The 23,016-nt window shown below is 57.0% G+C and overlaps 2 protein-coding genes across 2 annotated transcripts in view; one reads left to right on the top strand and one right to left on the bottom strand.

Moving 5' to 3' along the window:
- ABCC6 (ATP binding cassette subfamily C member 6) overlaps positions 1 to 17,493 on the bottom strand; it is a 40,062-nt gene extending 22,569 nt beyond the window's left edge. The window contains exons 1-13 of the mRNA XM_081297085.1: positions 17,369 to 17,493; positions 16,038 to 16,220; positions 14,507 to 14,632; positions 14,263 to 14,391; positions 11,524 to 11,649; positions 9,540 to 9,601; positions 7,455 to 7,586; positions 6,699 to 6,911; positions 5,529 to 5,706; positions 3,351 to 3,512; positions 926 to 1,018; positions 395 to 598; positions 100 to 246 (exon numbers count right to left, since the gene is read on the bottom strand). Of these exons, the coding sequence (XP_081153211.1) occupies positions 100 to 246; positions 395 to 598; positions 926 to 1,018; positions 3,351 to 3,512; positions 5,529 to 5,706; positions 6,699 to 6,911; positions 7,455 to 7,586; positions 9,540 to 9,601; positions 11,524 to 11,649; positions 14,263 to 14,391; positions 14,507 to 14,632; positions 16,038 to 16,220; positions 17,369 to 17,404 (1,791 nt within the window). The 5' untranslated portion in view covers positions 17,405 to 17,493. The remainder of the gene's footprint in view (positions 1 to 99; positions 247 to 394; positions 599 to 925; positions 1,019 to 3,350; positions 3,513 to 5,528; positions 5,707 to 6,698; positions 6,912 to 7,454; positions 7,587 to 9,539; positions 9,602 to 11,523; positions 11,650 to 14,262; positions 14,392 to 14,506; positions 14,633 to 16,037; positions 16,221 to 17,368) is intronic.
- Positions 17,494 to 20,326: 2,833 nt separating this feature from the next.
- Positions 20,327 to 23,016, top strand: part of LOC308650813 (BOS complex subunit NOMO3) — a 44,194-nt gene continuing 41,504 nt past the window's right edge. The window contains exon 1 of the mRNA XM_081297165.1: positions 20,327 to 20,593. Within this exon, the coding sequence (XP_081153291.1) occupies positions 20,423 to 20,593 (171 nt within the window). The 5' untranslated portion in view covers positions 20,327 to 20,422. The remainder of the gene's footprint in view (positions 20,594 to 23,016) is intronic.

The following is a 23,016-nucleotide window of genomic DNA, read 5'->3' on the forward strand; positions in this document are numbered from 1 at the left end:
TGGCTCCCGCTACCCTCTGCTCCGTGTCACGCCTCCTCTCCCTCCCTCTCCTCCGCTGCCTGCAGGGGTGGCCAGCCCGGGCCCTCCCGCTGGCCCCACCTGGACGAGTAGATGGACCGAGAGGGGCAGGAAGGCCTGGGCCCTGTTGAGGATGCCCAGCACGGTCAGGGTCACGAAGGCCTTCTCCGCGTCCATGGCGCTCTCCTCGGCCACCAGAGTGTGCACCGTGAACACCACCAGGGCCACCTGGAAGGGCACCGGCGCTGACCGTGAGACGCTGGCCGAGCGTGGCCGGGAAGGTGCCCCGCCGTGCGGCCTCCAGGGTCAGCGTGGGGTCCCCACCCGGGCACGCCCTCCCCCAGCCCAGGCTCTGCAGGGGAACCGGCGGCGTCACCAGAAACGTGGACACTTGGAAGGACACCAGGGACACAGAGAAGAGAAGAGTGGACGTCCTCAGGGCGCCCAGCTCCTGGCCCCGGACGCGCAGGATCCTCTCCAGGAAGGCCTCCTCCCAGCCGTGGGCCTTGATGGTCCTCATGGTCCTGAGGACGGAGCTGGTGAGCCGCGCCCGGGAGTCCTTCTGCCGCATCTGCTCCTCCTGGGACCCGCGGGAAGCAGAGAAGGGCGAGAAGACCAGTGGTCACCTTAGAAGGCAGAATCCCAGGGGACAGCAAAGGTCAGAGGGCGAGGGAACAAGTGGGGACTCAGCCAGGGACGGGGTAGCTGCTGCTGTCCACCGTGGAAGGGGTCATGCTCTGGATGGGTGCCCAGGTCCGAGTCGGGGCACAGTCATGCCAGGGCCAGGGCAAGCCAGGCCTGCAGGACCCCCCCACTCCGGGTCTCTGGTGCCAGCGTGGGCCCAGGACCCGTGAGCACCCCCACTTCCTGATTGGAGCACCCCACGTCCCTGCTCCCAGAGCCAAACCTGGTAGTGGCCCTTCTTCTTAGTGATGAAGAAATTCAGAGGGAGGAGGCCCAGGAAGACAGCGACGGCCGTGAGGGCTGAGGGTCCTAGAAGCTGGGGACAGAGCAGGTGGGGGGCACGAGACCCCCGGGGATGTGGTCAGACGTGGGTCCTAACACAGGCAGATGTCAGGGTAGGGGGCTCACGGGGGGGGGGGGGGGCGGGGAGCACTGGGCACTGGGCGGACAGTTCCCTTCATTTATAAGGCATTGGCGCCACCCAGTGGCTCAGTGGAGAAGCGTCTAGAAGGCACACGCCTGCACCCAGCTGGAAAGACCCTAAGGAAACACCTGGTATCACCTAACTGCGGCACCCTGAGCCCAGCCCTCCTGAACCTGCACCGCGTGGTGACCCTCTGATGATAGGAACAGTCTCCTAAGGGCTGGGTGACGCACTCCTCAGGGACGGCACCTGCACGGCTCTCGGTTTCTGATTTTTATCTTTATCGCGGTCACCGTCTCCTTGTTTGACCTCCGTGAATTTCTCCCTGTGTCCTCCCTCCCTCCCTCCCTCCCTCTCTTTTTATTCTGAATAGAAACATCCAGTGTTTCTATCCTGCACGTCAGGTACTGCCTGAAAGCCTCTGTGTCCTTGCTGAGCACCTGCTGTATGCAAGGCCTTGAAATACAGAGCCACAGAGAAAGGTCCTTCCCCGTGGGCACTGCCAAAATAATGGTGTGCACGGGCACCAGAGGGCATTCAGGAGGATCTGCCCCTCGTGCACGATCAGCATGCCACCCACGGACCCACCCAGGGCCTGTCGTCACTGGCACAGGGGCCTTTGTGTCGCCCAGGAGCTCTGCAAAAAGTTCTAAATGGCGTTTACAGTTTAAATCGTTGTGAAACTTGAAGACTGTTTCATGACATGTGACAGTGGTGTGGAGTTCAAGTCTCAGTGTCCATGAAGAGAGTTCTGTGTGGTACGGGGGATTGAACCCAGGGGTGCTCTGCCTCTGAGCCTCATCCCCAGCCCTTTTGAACATTTTATTTTGAGTCAGGGTCTCACTGAGTTGCTGAGGCTGGCTTTGAACCTGTGATCCTCCTGCCTCAGACTCCTGAGTTGTTGGGGGTACAGGCGTGGGCCGCCATGCCCGGCCATCACACCCAGGGGTTCAGCATCACCGTGTTTGCTTTTGCACTCTGAAGATAGAACTCAAGAGTTGAGAGAGTGACCTGCGGCCCCCTCAGACTAAAATGGCCACCGTCCGGTCCTTTGTAGATAAGCTTGTGAGCCCCACATCCACCCTGGAGCAGGACAGCTAAGCGCTAGATGGTCCCAGGAGCTCTTTAGTTATCAGGGACACTAGCAAAACCCACAGAGCCGCTGCGGGCCTCTGTCTGTCCTTCACAGACTCAGGTTGGACACCCGAATCTGAAAGTCAAAATGCTCCAAGATGGATCGCTCACAGGAGGCTGCAATGGGAGATTCCACACTGACCTCGAGGGTCACCGTCAAGAACCAGGCAGATTGAAAATATTGTATGGGACACCCTCAGGCCACGTGGGTGAGGTGCGTTTGAAACATAAGTGGGTTTGCTGTTTAGACCTGGGCCCTCCCCACCAGATCTCGCAAGGAGTCATGCAGATATTCCAACATCGGAAAGTCCCGCAGCCCTCACCGCCTTGGGCCAGGCATTCCACACGAAGGCGGCTCACCCTGCGGAGCCAGTGAACCCCGGCGGTTCTAGAACAGGGCGCTATTCCTGATTGCCAACTCCTTTTAGATGGGGAAAGGGGCCCATGACCAGGGTAAAGTTTTCCAGTCAGTAAGTGGTCAGAGCAGGATTTGAACCCAGGAGGTGCTGAGAGAGTTTGATTTTAATAAAAAGAACAACTGAATTTGGTGGCGCACGCCTGTCATCCCAGTGGCTCAGGAGGCTGAGGCAGGAGGATGGCAAAAGCCAGCCTCAGCAAAAGCGAGGCCCTAAGCAACTCAGGGAGACCCTGTCTCTAAATAAAATACAGAATAGGGCTGGGGATGGGGCTCAGTGGTCGAGTGCCCCTGAGTTCAATCCCTGGTACCAAAATAAAATAAATAAATAAAATAAAAAAGAGTTCTCTCTTTTCTCTCTCTGTCTCATTACTTTTTCTCTTTTTCTTTCTTTCTTTTTTTTTTGGGGGGGGGTCTTTTTGTTGCTCAGGTAACAATCTCTCTCCCTGTAAAAGGGTCTTTTACTATCGTTTTGCTGTGTGCCAGGGTCCGGACGCCCCAGCAGTACTGATACCTTGTGCCCCATCTGCCTCCTGGTGACCCCAAGACCCCTTCCCGGGAAGCCTTGCCAGAGGGGAAACCGAGTCCCAGAGGGGCCGAGCCCCAGGCGTCCCTAGGGCTTCTCCCTCTCCCAAGCCCCGCCCTCCGCCCAAGCCCCGCCCCTCCGCCCCACACCTGCCACAGGTAGGCGAAGCAGAGGCAGATCCAGAGCAGCAGCATCCAGGAGCTGTTGAGGTAGAGGACGCTCTCCGTGAGCCGCGGCACGTCCACAGACAGCAGGTTGACCACGTCCCCCACCGCGCTGGCCTTTCTGGCGCTGCTGGACAGGGCCAGGACCTGGGCCGGAGGGACAGAGGGGCTGAGGAGGGAAGGAGCCTGTGAAGTCCCCTGTGCCCACCTCCCGGGGCTGTCCTGGGCATCCAGGCGGAGTCCCTACAGCTCTGGTGCAGCAAAAATCCACAGCCCAGATAAAGACACCAGCTTCAGCAAGGTCACGGAGGTCATCTGCCAAGTGCCAACCCTGCCCCGGGCTCAGCTGTGCCCCACGCAATCCCAGACGCCCAGACAGAGCCCTCTCTGGTTTTGAATCCCCAGGGAGAGTATCCCCGGTAAAACTGGGACACTCGAGATGCCTCCTGACTGCAGAACTGTCAAAAGGTGAAAAGAGACAGCCATCCCGGGTCAGGGAGATGCACTCTTATTACCCCACTGGGCAGCCAAGGGGACCGAGGCCCAGAGAGGTTGAACAACTTGCTCCAAGTCGGGGGGTGGGGGGGGTGGGGGAGGCTTGTAAATGCGGAACTGGGATTGGAAACCAGGACCAGAAAGGCGGGATGTGGGCCAGGCGTGATGTGGAACCATGCACCCACGATTCCACGCGCCTCGGACTCTGATCCTGTTTCCCCCGACCGGGGGGTCACAGTGGACCCCTTCTGGCCTGTTGGATGTCAGACCCTACCTGTGATCCTCTCTCTGCTGGTGTGTGAGGGAGAGAGTGAGCTGGGCCGGGGGCGCAGCTCTTCAAGGGACAGCCACCGTGTCCCTCCCTGAGCAGCGGACCGGCTCCAGGGACTGGAGTTCCACAGGGAAGGACACCCAAGCCTTTCACAGTGTGTTCAAGGGTGGCGAGGGGCAGCCCGAGGGGACAGCGGAAGTCCGGCTCATTCATCCGGGGACCCAAGGGGCTGCCTCTTTAGCTCAGGAAACAGGTGAACTCGGAGACTTGAGAGGCCACACCCAACTCCGATGCTGAGTGGACAGGAGCCTGCACAGGGCAGGCTGGCGGGCAGCGTGCCAGGGCCATCCAGGACGGTGCCTTGCCCCCTCTCCTGCGGGTGGCAGCTCAGGGGCTGGGAACACCCTCATTCAGTTGCTGCAGACCCCCCAGAGCCAGGATCCGTGGCAGCCAGTGGGCCTGGCCCCCAGGGTCCCCTGAGGGAGCATGGTCACTGCCCAGCTCTGGCTGCCCAGGGGGTGGTCACAGTCGTCACAGAACCTCCAGGCCACAGCACTGGACAGTGGCCCAGAAGTCACTCCACCCTAAGCAGTGCTGCCTGGTGACAGGGGACAGTCCACCACAGCCAGAGGCTCTCATGGGCAGGAGTGGACACTCCCAGATGAAAAGGAGGTGGATACAGTGACCGTCACCACCCTGCTCAGGAAACTCAGGTATAGAGGGACATCCAAGGTCAGGGCTGTGTGTGAGTAGTGTGTGTGAGTAGTGTGTGTGTGTGTGTGTGTGTGTGTGTGTGTGTGTGTGTGCATGTGCACACATGTGTGTGCTGGGGATTGAACCCGGGGCGCTTCACCACGGAGCCACATCCCCAGCCCCTTTCTATGTTTTCCACCTGGGAGAAAATGCCTTGCTAAGTTGCTGAGGCTAGCCTCAAACTTGGGGATCCTCCTGTCTCAGCCTCCGAAGTCACTGGGATCACAGGCCTGGGTCCCTGCGCCTGGCTTAAAGTCAGAGGGCTCATGAGTGTCTACGCCCGGTTTGGAAACCAGGACCACTAAGGCACGACCCAGCTGAGGCAGGGCATTGAGCTGACCCAGCAGTAGGAATCCCAAGCGCCAAAGCTCCAAGGTGGGAGCACACCTGGCCTCAGAGGAGAGCAGCATGGCAGGAGGAGGGTGAGCGTGGGAGGAGGAAGAGCTGTGTGATGGGATGAGCTTGGAGAGATCTCAGGGTCAGATCACACGGGGCCTTACCAGAAGAACCAAGGAGATGAGAGTGCAGGGAGTGGAGACTCAGTGAGTGAAGACTCTGTTCTCAGCCCTGACAGTACCAGCGAGAGCCCAGGGACACTGTCCCCTCCAGCCTGGACGGGTGGGCGTGAGTGCCCTGGGGCTCACCTTCCGGTACACCAGGCCGGTGATGGCGGTGCGCAGCCTCATCTGCAGCACCTTCACCCTGTACATGAAGTGCTGCTCGAACAGCGTCTGCAGGCAGGCTGCCAGGAACATCAGCGTGGCCAGGAGCGGCCCCTGCCAGGCGGGGGCCTCGGGGCTGTCCATGAACTCCAGGAACAGGCTGGGGGAGGGGGAGGGCAGCGGATGAGGCCAGCCCCCCACAGCTGCCCGCCGAGGCCCAGGGGCGCAGACCCCTTCTGCAGAGGGCAGTGCCCCCCCTCCTCGCTCCTTCCCATCAGGCCTTGGGCTCCTCCTGCAGAGCTGAGACCCCCCACCAGGAGGCAGCGCCCCCCAAAGAGGGGGCCAACAGGGTCCTCATCCAGTCTGCCTAGTGTCCCCCTGGACCCCTGAGGAGGGGCCACGCCAGGACACGGTGAGGAGTGGCTTCGGGAGAAGCCCACCCCGCCGACGTCTTCACCTTGGGCTTCAGCCTCCAGAACAGAGGGACGGTGAGTCCTGTGGCCACCCATTTTGTGGTGCTCTGTTACAGGGGACCTAGTGACTCACACTCGGCCCCTGACATCTGGCTGGAGGGGACACTGCCAGCTCCCAGCCACGGCCTCAGGAGCACATGCCTCTTTGTCCCCTCTCCTGGACCCTTCCAAGTGGCCGTGGGAACAGGCCCCAGCTAGCCTTCTGCACATGCAGGAGAGAGCAGAGAGCGTCCCCATGAGACGGTCCCTACCAGAGCCACCTCCAGGGTGCCGATGGCGCTGGCGGGAGGCACCTGCCTAGCGCACCCAGGGCCCCGGGCTCTGTGCCCAGCCCAAAGGAATGTAAGGAAATGAAACTGGCAGAGCCAGTGTCCAGCCAAACCAGGAGCCGGTGGCGGACACCGGGGTGGACCGGGGCAGAAGAAGGTCTGCCCAGTGGGTCCCAGCCTGGATGCCACCCTATTGTCACGGCCCCACAAACACATGCCTGGTGGCTCTGTGCCCCTCGCCTTGGGGCAGTTATAGCCAGAAGCGAGTGACCCAGGCAGGGGAGGGTCGCCCCCTGACCTCAGGGACACTTCTCCTCTTCCTGCCTCCATGCCCCACCCGGGTCCTGAGCACCACGCGTCCAGGAAGAGGCCACCGTGGGGCCCCCACCTTAGCCAGACGCCCCACCTACCTGAGGAGCTTGGGGACAGAGAACCTGAAGACGTCGCTGATGACCAGGCTGAGGGTCCCCAGCAGGAAGGTGGAACGGAACACCCGGCAGATGGCCCTGAGCAGCGGTCCCCGCGGGCTCCCCTCCTGCTGCAGGAGGGCCTCCTTCTCCGCAGCCTCCGTCTCTGCGGCCTCCACGCCGCGGCGTCCCTTGCTCTTGGACACCTCGGTGCGCCTTTGGGGAGAGGAGAGGGTGCTGGGCGCTGCTCACGGGCTGAGCCGCCCGGCAGGTGCCGGTCCCCGGGGTTCTGTTCCCCACGACAGGGGGCGGGCGAGACCTGCTGGCTCCGACCCAGGGGACTCCATCAGGATGGGCAGCGGCGGGAGTGGGAGGGACGGCAGGCAGCCCGTGGCCTTGGGGCCACCGTGGGAGGCAGCCGTGGAGCTGACGGGGGGCGGGCACTCCTGCGACCTCCCAGGACCCCTGCAAGCCTGGTGTCCCCTCTTCTGCACAGACGAGGAAACCGAGGCTCAGAGGGGCCCGTGGACGGGCCCAGGGTGCGAGGCTGGGACCAGAAGGACTGGGACGTCACCCCCCCTACCCCCCCCCCCCGTTTTTGTGCAGAGGATGGAACCAGGGGCTCTGCACCCCAGCCCCCTGTGTGTTCTGAGACAGGGTCTCGCTAAGCTGCTGAGGCTGGACTTGAACTTGGGGGTCCAAGTGACGGGTGGACTTGGCTGACCGAGAACCCGGCTGAGCCCCGGCCCCAGCCCTCACCTCTGGGCCCCGTGGCGGCTCCTCCTCCATTCCCGCTCCAGCCGGGAAACCAGCTCTTCAGAGCAGTTTTCTTGCTCCAGCGACCAGAAGTCGTTTGGTCCCAGCGGCTTCCTGTAGCCCCTCCAGAGCAGCCTGTCAAGAGGGACACCCCTGGGGGCCCAGCCGGCAGCCGTGTGCCCAGAGCATGTCACTGTGGCTCTCTGTACCTCTGCAGGGCCCTGGGTCAGGGAAGGCAGCCGACCTCAGCCCACCTGACATCGGCGGGGCACCCCTCGGTTACAAAGAGGGTCTCACTATTCTCAGGGGAGATGATGATGGACACAGAGGCTCAGAGAGATGACGAAGTGACTTCACCAAGGGACAGCTGACATCGCTAGGGAAACAGACCCCTCCCGAGGGTCAGAAGTCCAGGGGATCTGAACTCCTCCCCCAGCTCTAAATACCTCTCCTCCTCCGCTGGCCCAACCAGCAGCCTCAGGGCCTTTGCACACGCCTGACACACTGCTAAAATCCTGTTTCCTGCTACCCCTCCTCTGGCCGTTTCTTACTCATGGTCTGAGCTTACACCTGACTTCTTAGGAAGGTCCCCTGGACTTCCTAGCCCCGGTGGATTCCATTCTAACTGCCTGGGGTCTCCTGAGCCTCATTTTAAAAGAATGTCAGTTGCCATGATGATCGCCATTTTTTACCTAACTATTTACTTAGTGTCCCCTCCTCCAGCAGATGGCAAGTTCCCTGGGCAGGGGCAGTACTGTCCTCCTCCCTGTCTGGTGTTCTCGCATTCTGGCACGGTTCTGTGACCTTGGGCACGTCCCTAGGTTTCAATTTTCTCACTTTAAAAGTGAGTCATTTCCTGTGGCTGGTCTGAGGTGACTGAGGTCGGCACGTACAGGAGAAATCAAACGCTACGGAGTCTGCGGAGGGAGCCTGGCTTTCTTCTCGGGTCTCTTTGATCTTTCTGATGACACCAGGGAGGCCCTCCGGGTGTCACCTCTGTCTCTAGGACTTGCCAAGTGCCCTTTTCTAAGACAGTGATCTTGGGCACCCACCGGCCTGACCGGGACAGGGTTACCCCGGCTTGCCGTGCCCTGACGAGGTTTCCGGAGTTTTCTACAGGGCAGGGGATTTGATTGACTTTCCAAGTCTGGACAGTGACTGTAAGATTCCTTTTTAAAAAGTTCATTAAAATTAAAAAAAAAAGTGAGTTTTTAAAAAGGGAGCGCACTAGGGGAGGGTGGATGGAGGACACCCCCACGTGGCAAAGAGCAGGAAAAGCCACCCTTCACTAAGTTAAGGAAGTAGCATCGAGACCTCCTGTGTGTGTGGGGCGCTGCCAAGGGAACTTGTGTGCTCTTCCACCAAGTCCACACGTCCAGAGGCCCCCGTTCCTGGTTTGTGTGACGACCCTTTTATGTCACACTCACTAGGCACCAGGCCCCACCTCAGGGCCTCGTCAACTTGGTCTGATTCAACCTTCACAGCCCACCAGGGGGATCTTGTCATTCTTCCTGTTTTGTAGGTATGGGGACTGAGGCACAGAGAGGTAAAGGAGCTTGTCTAGGGCCACACAGCCAGGATCCACGTCCACGTGGTCGGGTGCTACTGAGGTCTGACTGCAGTGCGTTCAGGAGGGGGTCTGGTGGGTGGGCGCATCCCCCGTGCCGGGTGGGCTGGCACTAGAAGAGCAGCCTGGGCCCCTCGGGCAGCAGAGAGTCGGCCTTTTGCATCTTACTCCTGGTGGTCAGCACAGACTAGGTACTTTATTAAACGCTGGCAGAACAACTAAAGCTGTGCTCAAGCACGAGGCTCTTTCCATTTACAAAAGCAGAGTGGTCCCCAGGTCACAGAGGGCTAAGTGGAGACCACGGGGATCTGTGACATGGCCCCTGAGAGGCAGAGCCAGAGTGCGAGTCCAGATCACACCCCAGCAAGTGAAGTGGGCACAGGCATGTGAGACACAACCTGAGGCAAGCCCCCCGCGGGAAAGCCGAGCCGGCCCTTGTGAGCTTGGGAGGGGACCCGGGGGCAGTCAGGCAACAGCCTGGGTGGGTAGGACCCCCAGCCCCTTCCCGCCACCATGCTTACCCCGAAATCCACCAGAACATGGCTCTGGAGGGGAAGGACGCTCCAGCCTTTGGACATGGATTCTGCAAAAGATGAAAGAGGGTGTGGGAGGGGGAGGCCTCAGCTCACATCCAGGGTGGGTAGGTGACCACGGTCAGGAAGACAGGACAGACTGGCCACGCGCTCCGCACCCAGAATGCACACTGAGGGCACTGCCTCTTTGTCACATCGATGAGCGTGGTGCTTCCTAGCAGGCAAGGTGAAAACGGACTGAGCTACACACTGTAGAGTCCACGCAGTCAGAAATGAGAGCGGCTCAGGAGAACAGCTGCCCACACCAAGACCAAGAAGTTCTCAAAGAAGGACCATGTCCTCAATGATGTCCCTCAGCCAGGGCTGGGAAGAAGGCACTGCCCACTTCACAGAAGAAACACGAATGGTCAAAAAATACATGGAAAAAAATGTTCCACATCTCTAGCAATTAGAGAAATGCAAATCAAAACTACGCTAAGATTTCACCTCCCTCCAGTCAGAAGGGCAGCTTTTGAGAATACAAACAACAATCAGTGTTGGCGAGGATGTGGGGGAAAGGCGCACTCATACATTGCTGGTGGGACTGCAAATTGGTGCAGCCAATCTGGAAAGCAGTGTGGAGATTCCTTGGAAAACTGGGAATGGAACCACCACTTGACCCAGCTATCCCTCTCCTCGGGCTACATCCAAAGAACTTAAAATCAGCATAGTACAGGGACACAGCCACCTCAATGTTTATAGAAGCTCAATTCACAATAGTCAAACTAGGAACCAACTTAGAGGCCCTTCAACAGATGAATGGATAAAGAAAATGTGGTACATACACACAATGGAATATTGCTTAGCAGTGAAGAAGAGTGAAATTATGGCTTTGCTGGTAAATGGATGGAACTGGAGACTATCATGCTAAGTGAAATAAGCCGATCCCCCCCAAACCAAAGGCCAAATGTTTTCTTGGATACGCAGATGCTAATTCACACTAAGGGGGGACACAGCTAAGAGAGAATAGAGGGACTTTGCACTAGGCAGAGAGGAGTGAAGGGAGGGGAGGGGTATGGGGGTGGAAAGGATAATAGGAAGAATCAGACTTTATTACCCTATGTGCATCTGACGGGTGTGATTCTACACCATGTTCAACCAGAAGAGTGAGAAGTCATGTTCCACCTGTGTGTGACAGGGCAGGTGCCTCCTACTGTCACGTAGAGCTCATTGGAACAAAGTTTTTACAAAGAGGGCTCTGCCCTGTGATTTTTGTCAGCCGACCCACAAAGTTGCACAGTCTACCCTCGTCACCAACAAGGCACAAAGCGCCCATGTCACTCCATGGTGGCCATCCCAGATTATCATCAATTATTAGGTTTTTCTTGGTTTCCGTCCTGACAGGCACAGAAAGGTCCGACGGCCGTTCTGAACAGCTCACCCGCGTGAACAGGTCTAGAGCTGGCCGTGGCCCGGCTCTTCCTCAGAAAATTCTCCCCTGATTCCCCAGGTGCCTGCTTCAGTGGCACCTGTCGGGGGCTCAGGGGCCTGAAAATCTCCTGCCGAGCACCTCCCCAGGTGTCACCTCCCCCACGTCTGCGCAGTTATGTGACCGCTAACTGCCCGGGGCTCACCCGATCCTCAGCACCCGGCTGGAGCCCAGGGCCGGGGACAGCACTGTGGCCTCCAGACCAAACCCAGCCCACCATCAGCTTCTGCAAGCCATGCTCTTGGCCCCCCGGCCGCGCCCCTCGCCCCTCCTGTGCTGGCTTCTGCTCCACCGCGGCAGACCGCTCCCAGAGCCTCAGATGTCTCCAGAGGGAGCTGGCCACAGGGCCACCTCGAGGAGCTGAGCCACTCCCGTGTTGCCAGCGAATGAAAGACCCAGACCTAAGCTCTAGTTCATGCTCTCGGGTCCCCCCCGCGGAGACTGGGACCCAAAGCGGTGCAGGCAGGAAGGAGGCCCGGAGTTGGGGACCAGTTGGGGACTCACCGGCTGCTGGGCGTCTTTAGGGAAGAAGGGGGGGCAGTCCACCAGGCAGGACAGCACAAACTCTGCCACCACCAGGGACAAGCACAGGTAGGTGGACAGGTGGCCGAGGGGGTCGCTCTGGAAGCCCTGCAGGAGAGAGAGAGAGCACAAGTCCCCCTGCGTCTGGGGCATGGAGGACAGTGCCTGAGCCCCCCGGGGTGGAGGCAGAGAGGGACTCCCAAGAGCAGGGAGGCCGGGGCTGAACAGGGTTCCAGGCCAGGAGCAGCATCCGGGCAGGGGACAGGGCCAGGGTGTCCCCGAGCCAGGCCCCTGCATTCCCGGTTGTCCCAGTTTGTAAATCCTGATGTGCACAAATTCTGTCTGAACAAACGTGGGGCCAGGGCTGTGTCTGGGCTTTGCCCTTAGCTGGTGACGGCGGACACAGAGCTGGGACAATGAGAAGAAGGGACACTGGGACCTTTTCCTTTCTCTATTCCAGCTCCCCCTGGGCCTGTGTTCTCTGGTTGACGGAGAGGGAACGGGTTTGACTGAGCATGTACTCTGTCCCGGGCACACACGACATTCTTCCTAAGCACAGTCTCATCAGGTCCGCCCACCGACCCCAGCTGGGTTTACGGCCTCCGTTTTACTCCTGGTGAAACAGCAGCTGAGCTCAAGGGCACACAGACGGTGCCAAATTGTGAGCTGCTCTGCTGAGCCACTGCAGGGGTGGACAAGAGACCAATAAGTACAGTCCCCTGGCTACTGCGATGGGGGTGGGAACACACACAGGGCTCAGGCGGGGACAGTGACAGCTAGACCCACTGGGGGAGTCACCAGGCTTGTATTCTGACAGGCAGACAGGGTCTCACTGAGTTGCTCAGCGCCTCGCAGTGGCTGAGGCTGGCTTTGAACTCAAGATCCTCCTGCCTCAGCCTCCTGAGCCGCTGGGATGACAGCGTGCGCCCTGTGCCTGGCTCTCCTGAGATTTTTCTTCTGGCTTTGATTTTGTGTTTTTGCAGACAGTAGACAGTTGTCCTCTGGTTTCACGTGGCCCCCCTTCCCATGCCGCTATGTGGTTTTTTTCTTTTAACCACTGTTGCTATTACAAAGCTGGGACAGTGGGAAGACCTGACCTTGGGAGAGGTTCAGAGTTGGCCCCTGCCCTCCTGACCACTTGGCCTGGGGGAGGGCATTCCCTCCTCCGTGCCTCGTTTCCTGTCTTTGAAGTGGGACTTCGGGACCCTAGACAGAGCATTCTGGGAAGACTCCAGTGAGGGGGACATAAGTGCTCCCTGGTGCCTGTCCGTGGCCACGGCTCTGGCGTTCAGAGGGCGTCAGGGTCTCTGTTTCTGTCCTGAGTTCCGGAAGCTGACTGTGGGCCCCACCCTCCATGATTTGGGGGTGCCGGTGGGGCTTCCTCATTAGGTAAAAACGCTACTCTTTAAAAATCTGTCCTAGGGTTAGAGATGTCCCTCCACTTTCTCTTCCTAGGAGCAGGACAGAGTGACCACGTGGCTCAAGAAGCTATGGCCGGCCACCTGCCTCTGCCTGGTCCTCGGCTTCCAGGCCACAGCCTCAGCAGAATGCTCTCCAGAGGCGAGTGACTCGCCATGGGTGGGCGGGTTTCCCCCTCAGGGGACCTGGCAGGATCCGGGGACACTCTGGGTCACCACAGTGGAGGGCAATTGGTGCTGCTAGTGGGTAGAGGCCAGGGATGCCCATCCACATCCCAGGACATAATGCTGGGACCATCCTCCATCCCCCACCAACAGAGAGGGTCCAGCCCGAAGGTCAGCGGAGCCAGGCTGTGAAGCCCGATCCAGGCTGTGTCTCTCTTTGCAAAGAAATCACCCCATCAGCTCCTAATACAGAAGCCCGGCTTCCCAGACAGCTGAGTGAGTGTGCAGAAAGTGAGTGTTGGCACAGGTGCACAGGGATGTGGGGAGGCCGAGTGTGTCAGGAGGAGGGGGCACGTGCGTCACCTAGGGGAGAGCATGCGTGTGTGTCCAGGCGGGGCAGCACACGTGTGAGCTCCTGTGTCCTGGCGGGAGGCGGGCCTGGGGCACGCAGGTGTGTGTGTGCCAGCCGGCAAGAGAGTATGACATGTGTGAGATCAGGGGATCTGTGCCATTAAGAAAAAGCATGAGTGACAACGTGCAGGGATCTAGAGATTATTCCAAGAAGTGAAAGGAGCCAGGCTCGAGAGGTCAGGGCCGGGTGGCCTCACCCACAGGTAGAAGAGGAAGAAGTGGCTCTTACAGACCAGGGTCTAGCGGGGTGGCCAGAGGCTGGGGGCGGGGGTGGGAGAGATTCCTCAGCAGGTACAAATACAGCCGAAGAATGGGCCTGGCGTTCTGTGTTGCACGGGCCGGGATTGTAATTAACAATGTTGAATATTTCAAGAGCCAGGAGAGGAGTCTGAATGTACCCACCCCAAAGAAACGGCCCCTGGAGGAGGCGATGCATATGTTAAGTACCCTAACTATGGATTCTGACGTGATGTACGATGCACCCAAATACCCTGTTGCACCCTGTAAGTGTGTACAATTAGCATGTGCCAGTTAAAAGTCAGAACATGGATGGAGGGTGGCTACTTAGAAGTGAGGGTACATTTGTGTGTCTCCAGTGTTTAAGTGACTGGGGCGTGTGCCTGTGTCTCTCTGTGTTGAGATTAAGCCAAGTGTGGAAAGGACAGGGGAAGGATGAGAACCAAGGCCGCCATATTGTTTTCCCCAGCTGGCCCAGGTCCCCACTTACCCCTCTGGAGGCCTGCTGGGCGGTGCTCGTAGCTGGCAAGACGCAGCAAAGCAGCCAGTACCCAAACAGCACCCCGGAAGCCCGGACCCCCTTCTTCCTCTCCATGTGAATCAGGAACACGGCGAAGCCCTGGGTGACAAAGTCCAGCTGGGCCCCTTGTGGGGGTGGGGTGGGAGGGGAGGCGCCTCTCTCCCCCACACTCCCCACCAGGAGCGAGCCAGGTTCCAGCAGAAGAGGTGGTTACCATGGTGGTGAGCCACACTGTAGGGTGAATCAGGAATTCTGGGGCCTGGGGCGTTCCCTGTTGGATTTTCCAAAGAGGGAGGGCCACGTTGAAGACACACAGGAGCATGAGGGCGAACCCAAGCACCTGGGGAAACAGGTGTAAGTAAGGCTGGGGGTGAAATAGAGGTGGCAGGAGACGTGTCGTGTTGGACGGTGGTTCTGCAACGTCCCAGATAAGACCCTGTAATAAACCAAGGTCACACGTTACCAGTCTGCTGATGTGTAGGATGCGTGGGTGGGGGGCACTACAGACCAGCCCTCGAGTGAGTAACACACAACAGGACTTGGGCCAAACCCACGTCCCCCAAATGCAGGAGTTCCAACAATGCACTTTGAGTGTGGGGATACCAAGTGACATGAAAATTATTTGCAGAGTGAAAAAGTTATGCCTTCTCGCCCTTTGTAATCTCTGCTACCAAGTCCATGGGAAATTCTTTAATGGGCCGGGACGTTTCCAGAATATCTGCCTAAGAAAGCGAGAGAGTTTGCACGGGCACACACCACACAGAAGGCCAGGGCAAGGCTCGCGGAGGAGCTACCCAAACCACCCCGCCAGGCTCCTGCCGGCTGTCCATTTATGAAGCCTGTGAGCTAAGAATTTATTTATTTTTTTTACATTTTTCAATCATTGGTTACAAAAAAAAAAATGCAAAAGCAGCGTAATATGTCATGACTCGAAAATGAGATGAGATTCCCATTTCAGTGAATTTAAATAAAGTTTTATCGAAACACGCTCATGCCTCTTTCCTCTCTGCTGCGGATGGCTGTTTTGTGCTGCCCACGGGATGACACAGCACGGCCCGCAAAACCTCCCCGAGGCAACAGTGGACCTTTCAGTTTGCGAGGCCCGGATAGAGGGTGGGCAATACAGCCAGAATTAATGATCTGGCCGTGAATGAACTTGAAAGGACATTCCTGTAGCAATGAATGGAAGGTGAATGAAGGCCGAGGCCCACACTTGGAATAGCAGCATTTATCTAACACAGTATGGTAAACACGTCACAATTTTTAAAAACTGTTCAGCAGGATGGTCAGTGGGGAAGCAAAGAGGAAAGTTAACTGGGCTGGGTGTGGCTCAGGCATAGAGCTGTGTGCTTAGCAGGCCTGGGTCCCTGGGTTCCGTCCCCAGCACCCAAGAATCAAATCAAATCGAATCAACTGTTAAAGTTTTAAAAAGGTAAAAATCACCGTGCACACCCCAAGTACACATGGCACCAGGAGATGCCAGGCTCAGATACCTCTGCACTGTGGGGACACGCATGTGTCTGCGCGCGCACGGGGTTTTCCAATTACAAAATCTGTTTGGGGGGACTTTGATCCACCAAGTGTACCTCTGTTGCCTTTCTAGTATCGATCTGTTTGGTCAGTGGGCTCCCTTTCGTCACTACCCCGTGTGCTCCCTGGTAGGTGTGTTCATTTTGGGGTCCCTGCCAGGTTCCCGGGCCCTCCCCTCCATCATCTGGTTTAGGGCTCCCAGTGATGGAGGCTACCATTTTCACTTTGAAGAGCGGGGACATCCGGAGGTAGCCCCTGCCATGGCGGTGGATGTGGAGGAGGTAGATGGGGCCAAGGACCCAGAGGTACATGGGGGGCAGCCAGACCCCCGCTGTTCTCAGGAAGCACAGGCTCAGGGGGCTGTGGGCCGCAGGCTCCGGCTCTGTCTGGTTCCAGACCTGAAGAACACCAGGCGGACCCTCAGGATGGTACAACCCGGGGACCCCGTCTCACCTGCCTGCAGGTCCAGCATTTTGGGCCCCTAACATTTACATTAAGATGTTCCACGCCCTCTTTGGGATGCTTCTCACTTCTCAACTCTTCCCGTCCTCACACCAGCCCTACGGGTAGCTGTAATCACCATAGTGATTTGGCAGAGGAGGACGCTGAGGCCCAGAGAGGTTGAGTCACGTGGCTGACCATACCCACTGGGAAGTTGGTGGTGCTGGAATCTGAAGCTCGGGAATTGTGTCCTGGAGTTAAGGACAAGTGCGCTCCATAATGAGTGCTAGGCACAGGTGCCGCCTCTTCTAAGATCTCCAGATGGTAGATGCTACTGTCCCCATCTCACAGATGAGCAGAGGAGGAGGCACCCAGAGGGGAGCCGTCTCCTTCAGGTCCACACAGGTAGGAAGTGCAGGGCTGACCTCCACTCAGGTGCCTGCCCTGGAAGCTTGGGTTTAGCTCCATCTTTCTGCTGGCCCTTTCTAACTGGAGAATTTCGAATACAAAGTTTGGCAGACATGGTCCCTTCAGGGCCACTCACCCCCCGCCCCCCTCACTTATCTCTACTCTGACTGCCCTGAACCCAGCCTCTTTGGGCCTCAGTTTGCTTCCCTGTAGAAGCCGAGAAATGGAATCTCCTAACGATGGGTCAGTAGCAGGGAAGCTCGGATGGCGATGAGCGCACGGGGCAGGCGCTCAGTTAACTTTGGCCTTCTACCAAGCCCTGAGAGCCTAGGGCTGGCGACCCCTGCCCTTCCCAAGAAATCCACTCTGGAGAGAGCTGAGGCCCCATGTCAGAGGAGCCCAGGGAGGCAGGGGGTCCTGCAGATGGTAGGGGCTCTCTCTGCGGTGGGAAGGGCTTGGGGAGCTAGCTTCATGCAAGTAAAGCTCACAGCCCCCAGTCGCTGGGAGATCTGGAGGCCCCTTAGTCCGCTGTCACCTGGATTGTAACTGGAGAGCAGGTCTCTTCGCTTCCTGGGGCCAAGAATTTGGCGGGAGTGGGGGGCAGGGGGAGTATTTCCCTTCCTAGTATCGCAGCCCGAGAAAGATCTGAGGCCAAACCCAGGCCGGGAAAGGAGAGCGGGGCTGGGTGCGCACTCACCCCCAGTCCTGCGCACGGCTCGCCAGGCGCGGCCATCGGGCGCCCTCCGTCTGTCCGTCTGTGGGTCCGAGCGTGGGTCTGCCTGTCTGTCTGCCCCTGGGCAGCCTCCTCCGCGGCGCTGGGGCAGGCCAGGGGCGGGGCCAGGCGGGATCGGAGGCCAAGGGCAAGGTCCATCCGAGCCGCCAGGCTGGGACGACCAGGGTGAAAGGAGGCGCGGTGGTGGGGACGCGCAGGGAGGCCCGGGGATTCCACTAGGGGAAGGCATCCTGGGATCCCTGAAAAGTGCAGGGGCACCCCCATGCTCGTTGCCCGCCCTCTGCAACAAGTATTGTCCCAAACGCTTTGGAACCAGGAATTCCGGGTGTTTATCCCGATGAAAGAACCAACGGTGCGCACGTGTTTGTAGCAGAAGTCTTGGCAGCGGCCAGGGACCAACAACCCGGATGGACATCGTCTACATGCAGGGCGCTGGGAAGAGTTTAAGAAGATTCTCAATAAAGAGTTTAGCACAAGCTGGGCAGGTGGCCGCGGGACTGGAACCCCAGCCATTATGGAGGCTGAGGCAGGAGGCTTGAGAGTTCCAGGTCAGCCTTGGCACAGCCCCGGGCACACAGTACGTGCTAAATAAGCTAGGGATTACCTTAGCCTGGTATTATCACTTAGTGCACGGATTAATGACCAATGAGTTGTTCGTTCTATTTGATTTTTTTTTTTCCAGTTCTTGGTATTGAACCCGGAGGCTCCACTACTGAACTTTCATCTCCAGTCCTTTTTATTTTGAATTCTGAGACAGAGTCTGCTTCCGTTGCTTAGGCTGGCTTGGAACTTTCGATCCTCCTGCCTCAGACTCCCTGGTGGATGGCATTGCAGGCAGGTGCCACTGCGCCAGGCAATAACCTGTAGTTGCAAAATGCCATCGCGGAAATGTGTGAACATGGAAAGTCGGTTCCTGAACACTAGGACGAGAGGTGACAGTCTAGAAAGGATATGATGTTCTTACAGGGGAAAAGAAAAAAAGAGAAAAGAAAGGGCCAGGGGAAAGGGATATGCCTAAATTGGGGAAAGTGGAGAAGGAAGTCTTTTTTTTTCCCCTGTCCTGAGTCTTACAGCAAGGTGTGTGGCTTTGTGCCAGAGTCCCTTGCCACTGGCTGCCTTTAGAAATGATGCTGTGTACTTGTGGTATGTGCACAGATGAAAAAACGGAAGCACACTAAGGCAACGACCACTTTCATTGACATTTATTATTATTTTTCTTCTAATGAGCCCACACTCCTTTCAAGATTGGAGAGAGAGGGCTGGGATTGGGGCTCAGTGGTAGAATGCTCACGTCCCCCCGTGCGAGGCCCTGGGTTCGATCCTCAGCACCACATAAAAATAAATGTGAAGATTGGAGGCAGGAACTCAGTCTTTCAGACACCCACCCAGATCTGCGTTTGGGTAAAGAATCAAAGCCCTCTGCACCCTCTCGCTGCTTGGCTGTTGCTTGGTGTCTTATCCTCATCTTTTTCTCTGGCCTCACCTTCTCCTGGGCCTCCACAGTATGGGTTCCCACAGCCTCATTTCTGCCCGTCTCTTTGAGTCTCCCCAATCCAGCCTGGGGTCCAGGAAGTCCCCCCTTCAAGGGTCCTCTTGCTCATGTCCTCTGGAAGAGAAGATCTTAATGAACCCAGGGTTTGTTTTGAAACTGAAGGGGCAGGTCTGTTGTTTGCTTTCACATCTTGTCTGTTTATTTGAGCTGCTTTGTTTGTGGAGTTTGAAGGAAATTAGGGGGAAGCTAAAGCCCGCTTTCCCTGCAGGCTGCTAACCCCCACCCAGCTGGCTTAGCCGCAGACCTGTTTCTTTGTATGTTTGAAGATGAATTTAAGGCATGGTCAGAGAGTCAGAAGAACATGGGGGAAATCGGGGGATGAACCAAGAAAATGACATGGGGAATCCTATATCTACTCTTCAGCTGTCAGAACCGCCTGTGGCTGCATGCAGAGCAGTCTAGATAAAGTCCTGTCCCCCTGCTTCCCATTCTGTAAGAAGAGAAGTTCCCAGAGGCCCACACTTCCTAAATGGTGGTTTTCAAACCCCTGGTGATTTGCTAAGACAAACCAGGGCTTCATGGTAGGGAGGGTAAATACATCAGCCTTATAGTGGTTCTGAATACAAACCCCACTGAAGAGATTAATTATTTAAACAGTTCTATGACTGAGTAGTTGAGAATCTCACTGTGTTTCAGTGGGAATGCAGAGGGGAGAGACGGAATCAGATGCACCCACCATGGCAGCCTGCTGTAGGGCCTCATCCTCTGTAGCCACTGGGAAGGTTTTGACGACCATACAGACTCATCTCGTGGTGATTCTTAGTTATATATTGTTTAAGTTTTAGCCACAATGGTGATAATGGCAGTGGGAAATCTCTTATTTCATCATTTAGAAACAAAATGTTAAAAACTACCAAAATAAAGCACTTTTTTTCTTAAAGGAGCAAAATGGAAAAACTTCAAATATTAGGTTAGAAAGCAGTGTTTGTCCATTTTGGTGGATAATTGTAGTTAAATTCTGCCTACACATGTTATATATTCAGTCTTTTACCTTCTTTAATATTATGCTGAACTTAACATATTTTGGTTTAAAACTTACTAATCATTTATCCTAGAAAATGCACCAACTTGCGGATTTCTAATGGGCTTATTGAGAGTGCATAACACTTGTGAAATATGTGAGTTAATTAGATTTGGGAAAGCTGTTGGATACCTCGATCAACGATTTCTTTTTTTTTTTTCCAGCTGTGATATTGAACCTAAGGTAGAATTCAGCTCCTGAACCCAGAGGAGCACCTGCCAGAGGGCGCGCGGGGTCCTCCAGGCCTCCAGGGGGCAGAAGAGGACGCGTTTCCTTGCTGAGCATGCGCCGTGGGTCTCTTCTGTGGGCGTGGTCTCGCAGTGCGCCTGCGCGGCGGTGGGGCGGGGTCTGGGCTGTCAGCCGGCGAAGAGGAAGGAGCCGGCAGCGTGCGGAGTGAGGGGCGGGACCGGGCGGACAGCGGAGGGTCGGCGAGGGCGGCCGGGCCATGTGGGCGGGCCGGGGCGCGGGGCCGCCGGGGCCCGTGGGGGTCGCCGCCGCCGGGCTGCTGCTGCTGCTGCTGTGCGGCGTGGGGCCGGCGCGCGGCTCCGAGGACATCGTGGTGGGCTGCGGGGGCTTCGTCAAGTCGGACGTGGAGATCAACTACTCGCTCATCGAGGTGAGCGCCCGCCCCGCGCGCCGCCGGCCTCGCGCTGTGACCCCGGGCCGGTCGCTCAGCCTCTCTGGGCCGCCACGGCCTGGCGCCCGGCCCCGCGCGGCGTCCGCGAGCCGACGTCTGGCTGCGGGTTCGGGCGCGGGGCCGCGGCGCCCCGAATTCAGACCGCAGCCCCCGGAGCCCTGACCCCGTTTCTCCAAAAGCTAGACCGCAGATCTCTCCAGACCCTGCAGACCACGATTCTTATCCACCCACGCCACAACCCAGAACCCCCCGCCCCGCAAGGTCCAGTCCAGTGCTCCCCAGGTGCTTTTAAAAGAGCACCCCGAAGACCCACCCCCGGTGGAGCTGTGCTGGAAACTCCGCGGGGGGCGGCTGCGTCTTTACCCCCTCCCCCAGCTCCTTTTCCTCTGAAAGGGGAGTGTTGCCAGCTGTCCTGATGGGTGTCCCGGGTGGTCACCGGAATCACACTAGAGATCCGTGTAGAAGTTTTCTTTAGAAAAAAAAATTAAATTGTAAGGGTCTGTGAAATGATTGTCATCCCAGTGGGGTTGTGGCCCAGATAGCTTCTGAAAAGAGGACGGGGGAGGGACACGTGGAGGTAGGCTTCCAGGACACCTGTCAAGGTGGGTGAGGAAGAGCCACGGGAGGGCTGGGGGGACAGGGGGATGGAGGGGAATGGAAGAGGCACACACCAGATGCCTGGGATGGGGTTTGAGAGAAAACAAAGGAAGGGGCAAGGAGATGCCAAAGAGAAGGGACTGGGAAGGGACAGAGGCTATCCGAAGGCACCTTTGAGCTGCCCCAGAGAAGGCAGAGTGGAACAGCAGGATTGTGCAGAACAGGTCGCCAAGGATTGTGGGAGGGGCGGGAAGTGGATTCCCAACACTTTTGACCTGGCTTTGCTCCAAGTCCGGTTTCTTACCTGTAGGATGGTGTTGGGAGAGAACAGATACTTCTACAGAGGAGGCTGTGTTGTCAGCCTCAGGGCCCCTCTGTCCGCTGTTCCTCTACCCTTTTAGTCCTAAGGGCTCGCAGGAGCTCCTGGGAACCTGTTGGGTCCCCATGCCACTTTCTGGGTTTGCAGGCACATGGCATTTCAGAAGCTGTCTTTAAAGCACCCAGAGTAAAACAGGACACTGTCGCGGGCAGTTTGTAGTTTCCTGGGGCTCTGGGAGGAAGGGAAAGGCTGTTAGGGCACCCCCCCCCCCCCAGTACTAATGGTGGCCTCCAGACAGAGAAGTGAGTGTATCTCTTGAGCCCTAGGGCTGCCCGTCCCCCGCTTGTTCTTTTGTATTGGACGCTCCTTCTTTCATAATTACTGGTGATGAAATCAGACATTTCATATGAGTAACCTCACTGTAGATTAGGTTGCCATTCAACATCCTCATCTGTACTTTATGAAAGAAAAGTCGGTATTTCATGGTCTTTACTTGATGTGACCCAACCTGGCTACCTTCCCCTTCTCTAGCCTTCTTCCCTCTGGGGGTGCTTTTGCATCCTGTTCACTCAACAACAACTTATTGCGCTGCTGCATGTCCTGCAGCATGGCCCAGGTGGGGATAGAGCGGTGCAGTGAACCCACCAGAGGAAAGTCCCTACTCAGGGCATTGACATTTCTGTTCTTTACCTGTGGCCTGAGCTGTTAAAAAGAAGAATCATACTGGTTGCTGACACTTTTAACAATTAAGAGATTTCACCTTGGAAACTGAATTCCTGATTCCTCTGGAAATCGCCTTGTCTTTGGGCCGCAGAGGTCGGCTCAGGTTGTGTAGTGCCCCGTGGCCCATTAGAGTGATGCCTCTTGAACTTGCCTCTGTGCCCCTCTAGGCTGCTGGATTTCCAATCCATGCTTTTAACTGTATGCATCTGAATTTCTTTATGGCTTGGAATAAATTCATTTTTTATTTATTGAGGACCTAGTACCTAGGACACAGTCCCAGGTTCTGTGGTGTGTGAGCCATGGTTACTGCCCGTGGAGAACTCAGTCTACTTGTTATTTCACACTGGGCCTTTCCCACTTGCAACACTGTGCAAGTTGCAAGTTTGTTGCTGTGTACATCTTCTTAGTTGGTTGACTCTGTCATCTCTGTGTCTTGGTCATGGATCATTCACATTTTAGAGGTGAGGCTCCTAGATGCCATCAGTCCCAGCTGCTTTCTTTTACATTCGTAAAGACTGAGGGTCAGAGTGGTTCAGCCATTCAGGTAAGTTTAGGCAACTTTCCTAGAACTCAGTCTATGCTCTGCTGATTACACACGTTGTGTTGTTTTTCAGGTATTAAATAGTAATTCATTTGAGCCTGTGCTTCGTGTCAGATGCTTAATATACAGTGATGTGAATTCATTGTCTCTACCCATGAAGAAACAGCCTCTAGAGGTTAAAGGACTAGCCCAAGGTCACCCAGTATGTGGAAGATGTAGATA

Source organism: Spermophilus citellus, assembly GCF_964194105.1.
Source record: "Spermophilus citellus genome assembly, chromosome: 6".
NCBI lineage: Eukaryota > Metazoa > Chordata > Mammalia > Rodentia > Sciuridae > Spermophilus > Spermophilus citellus.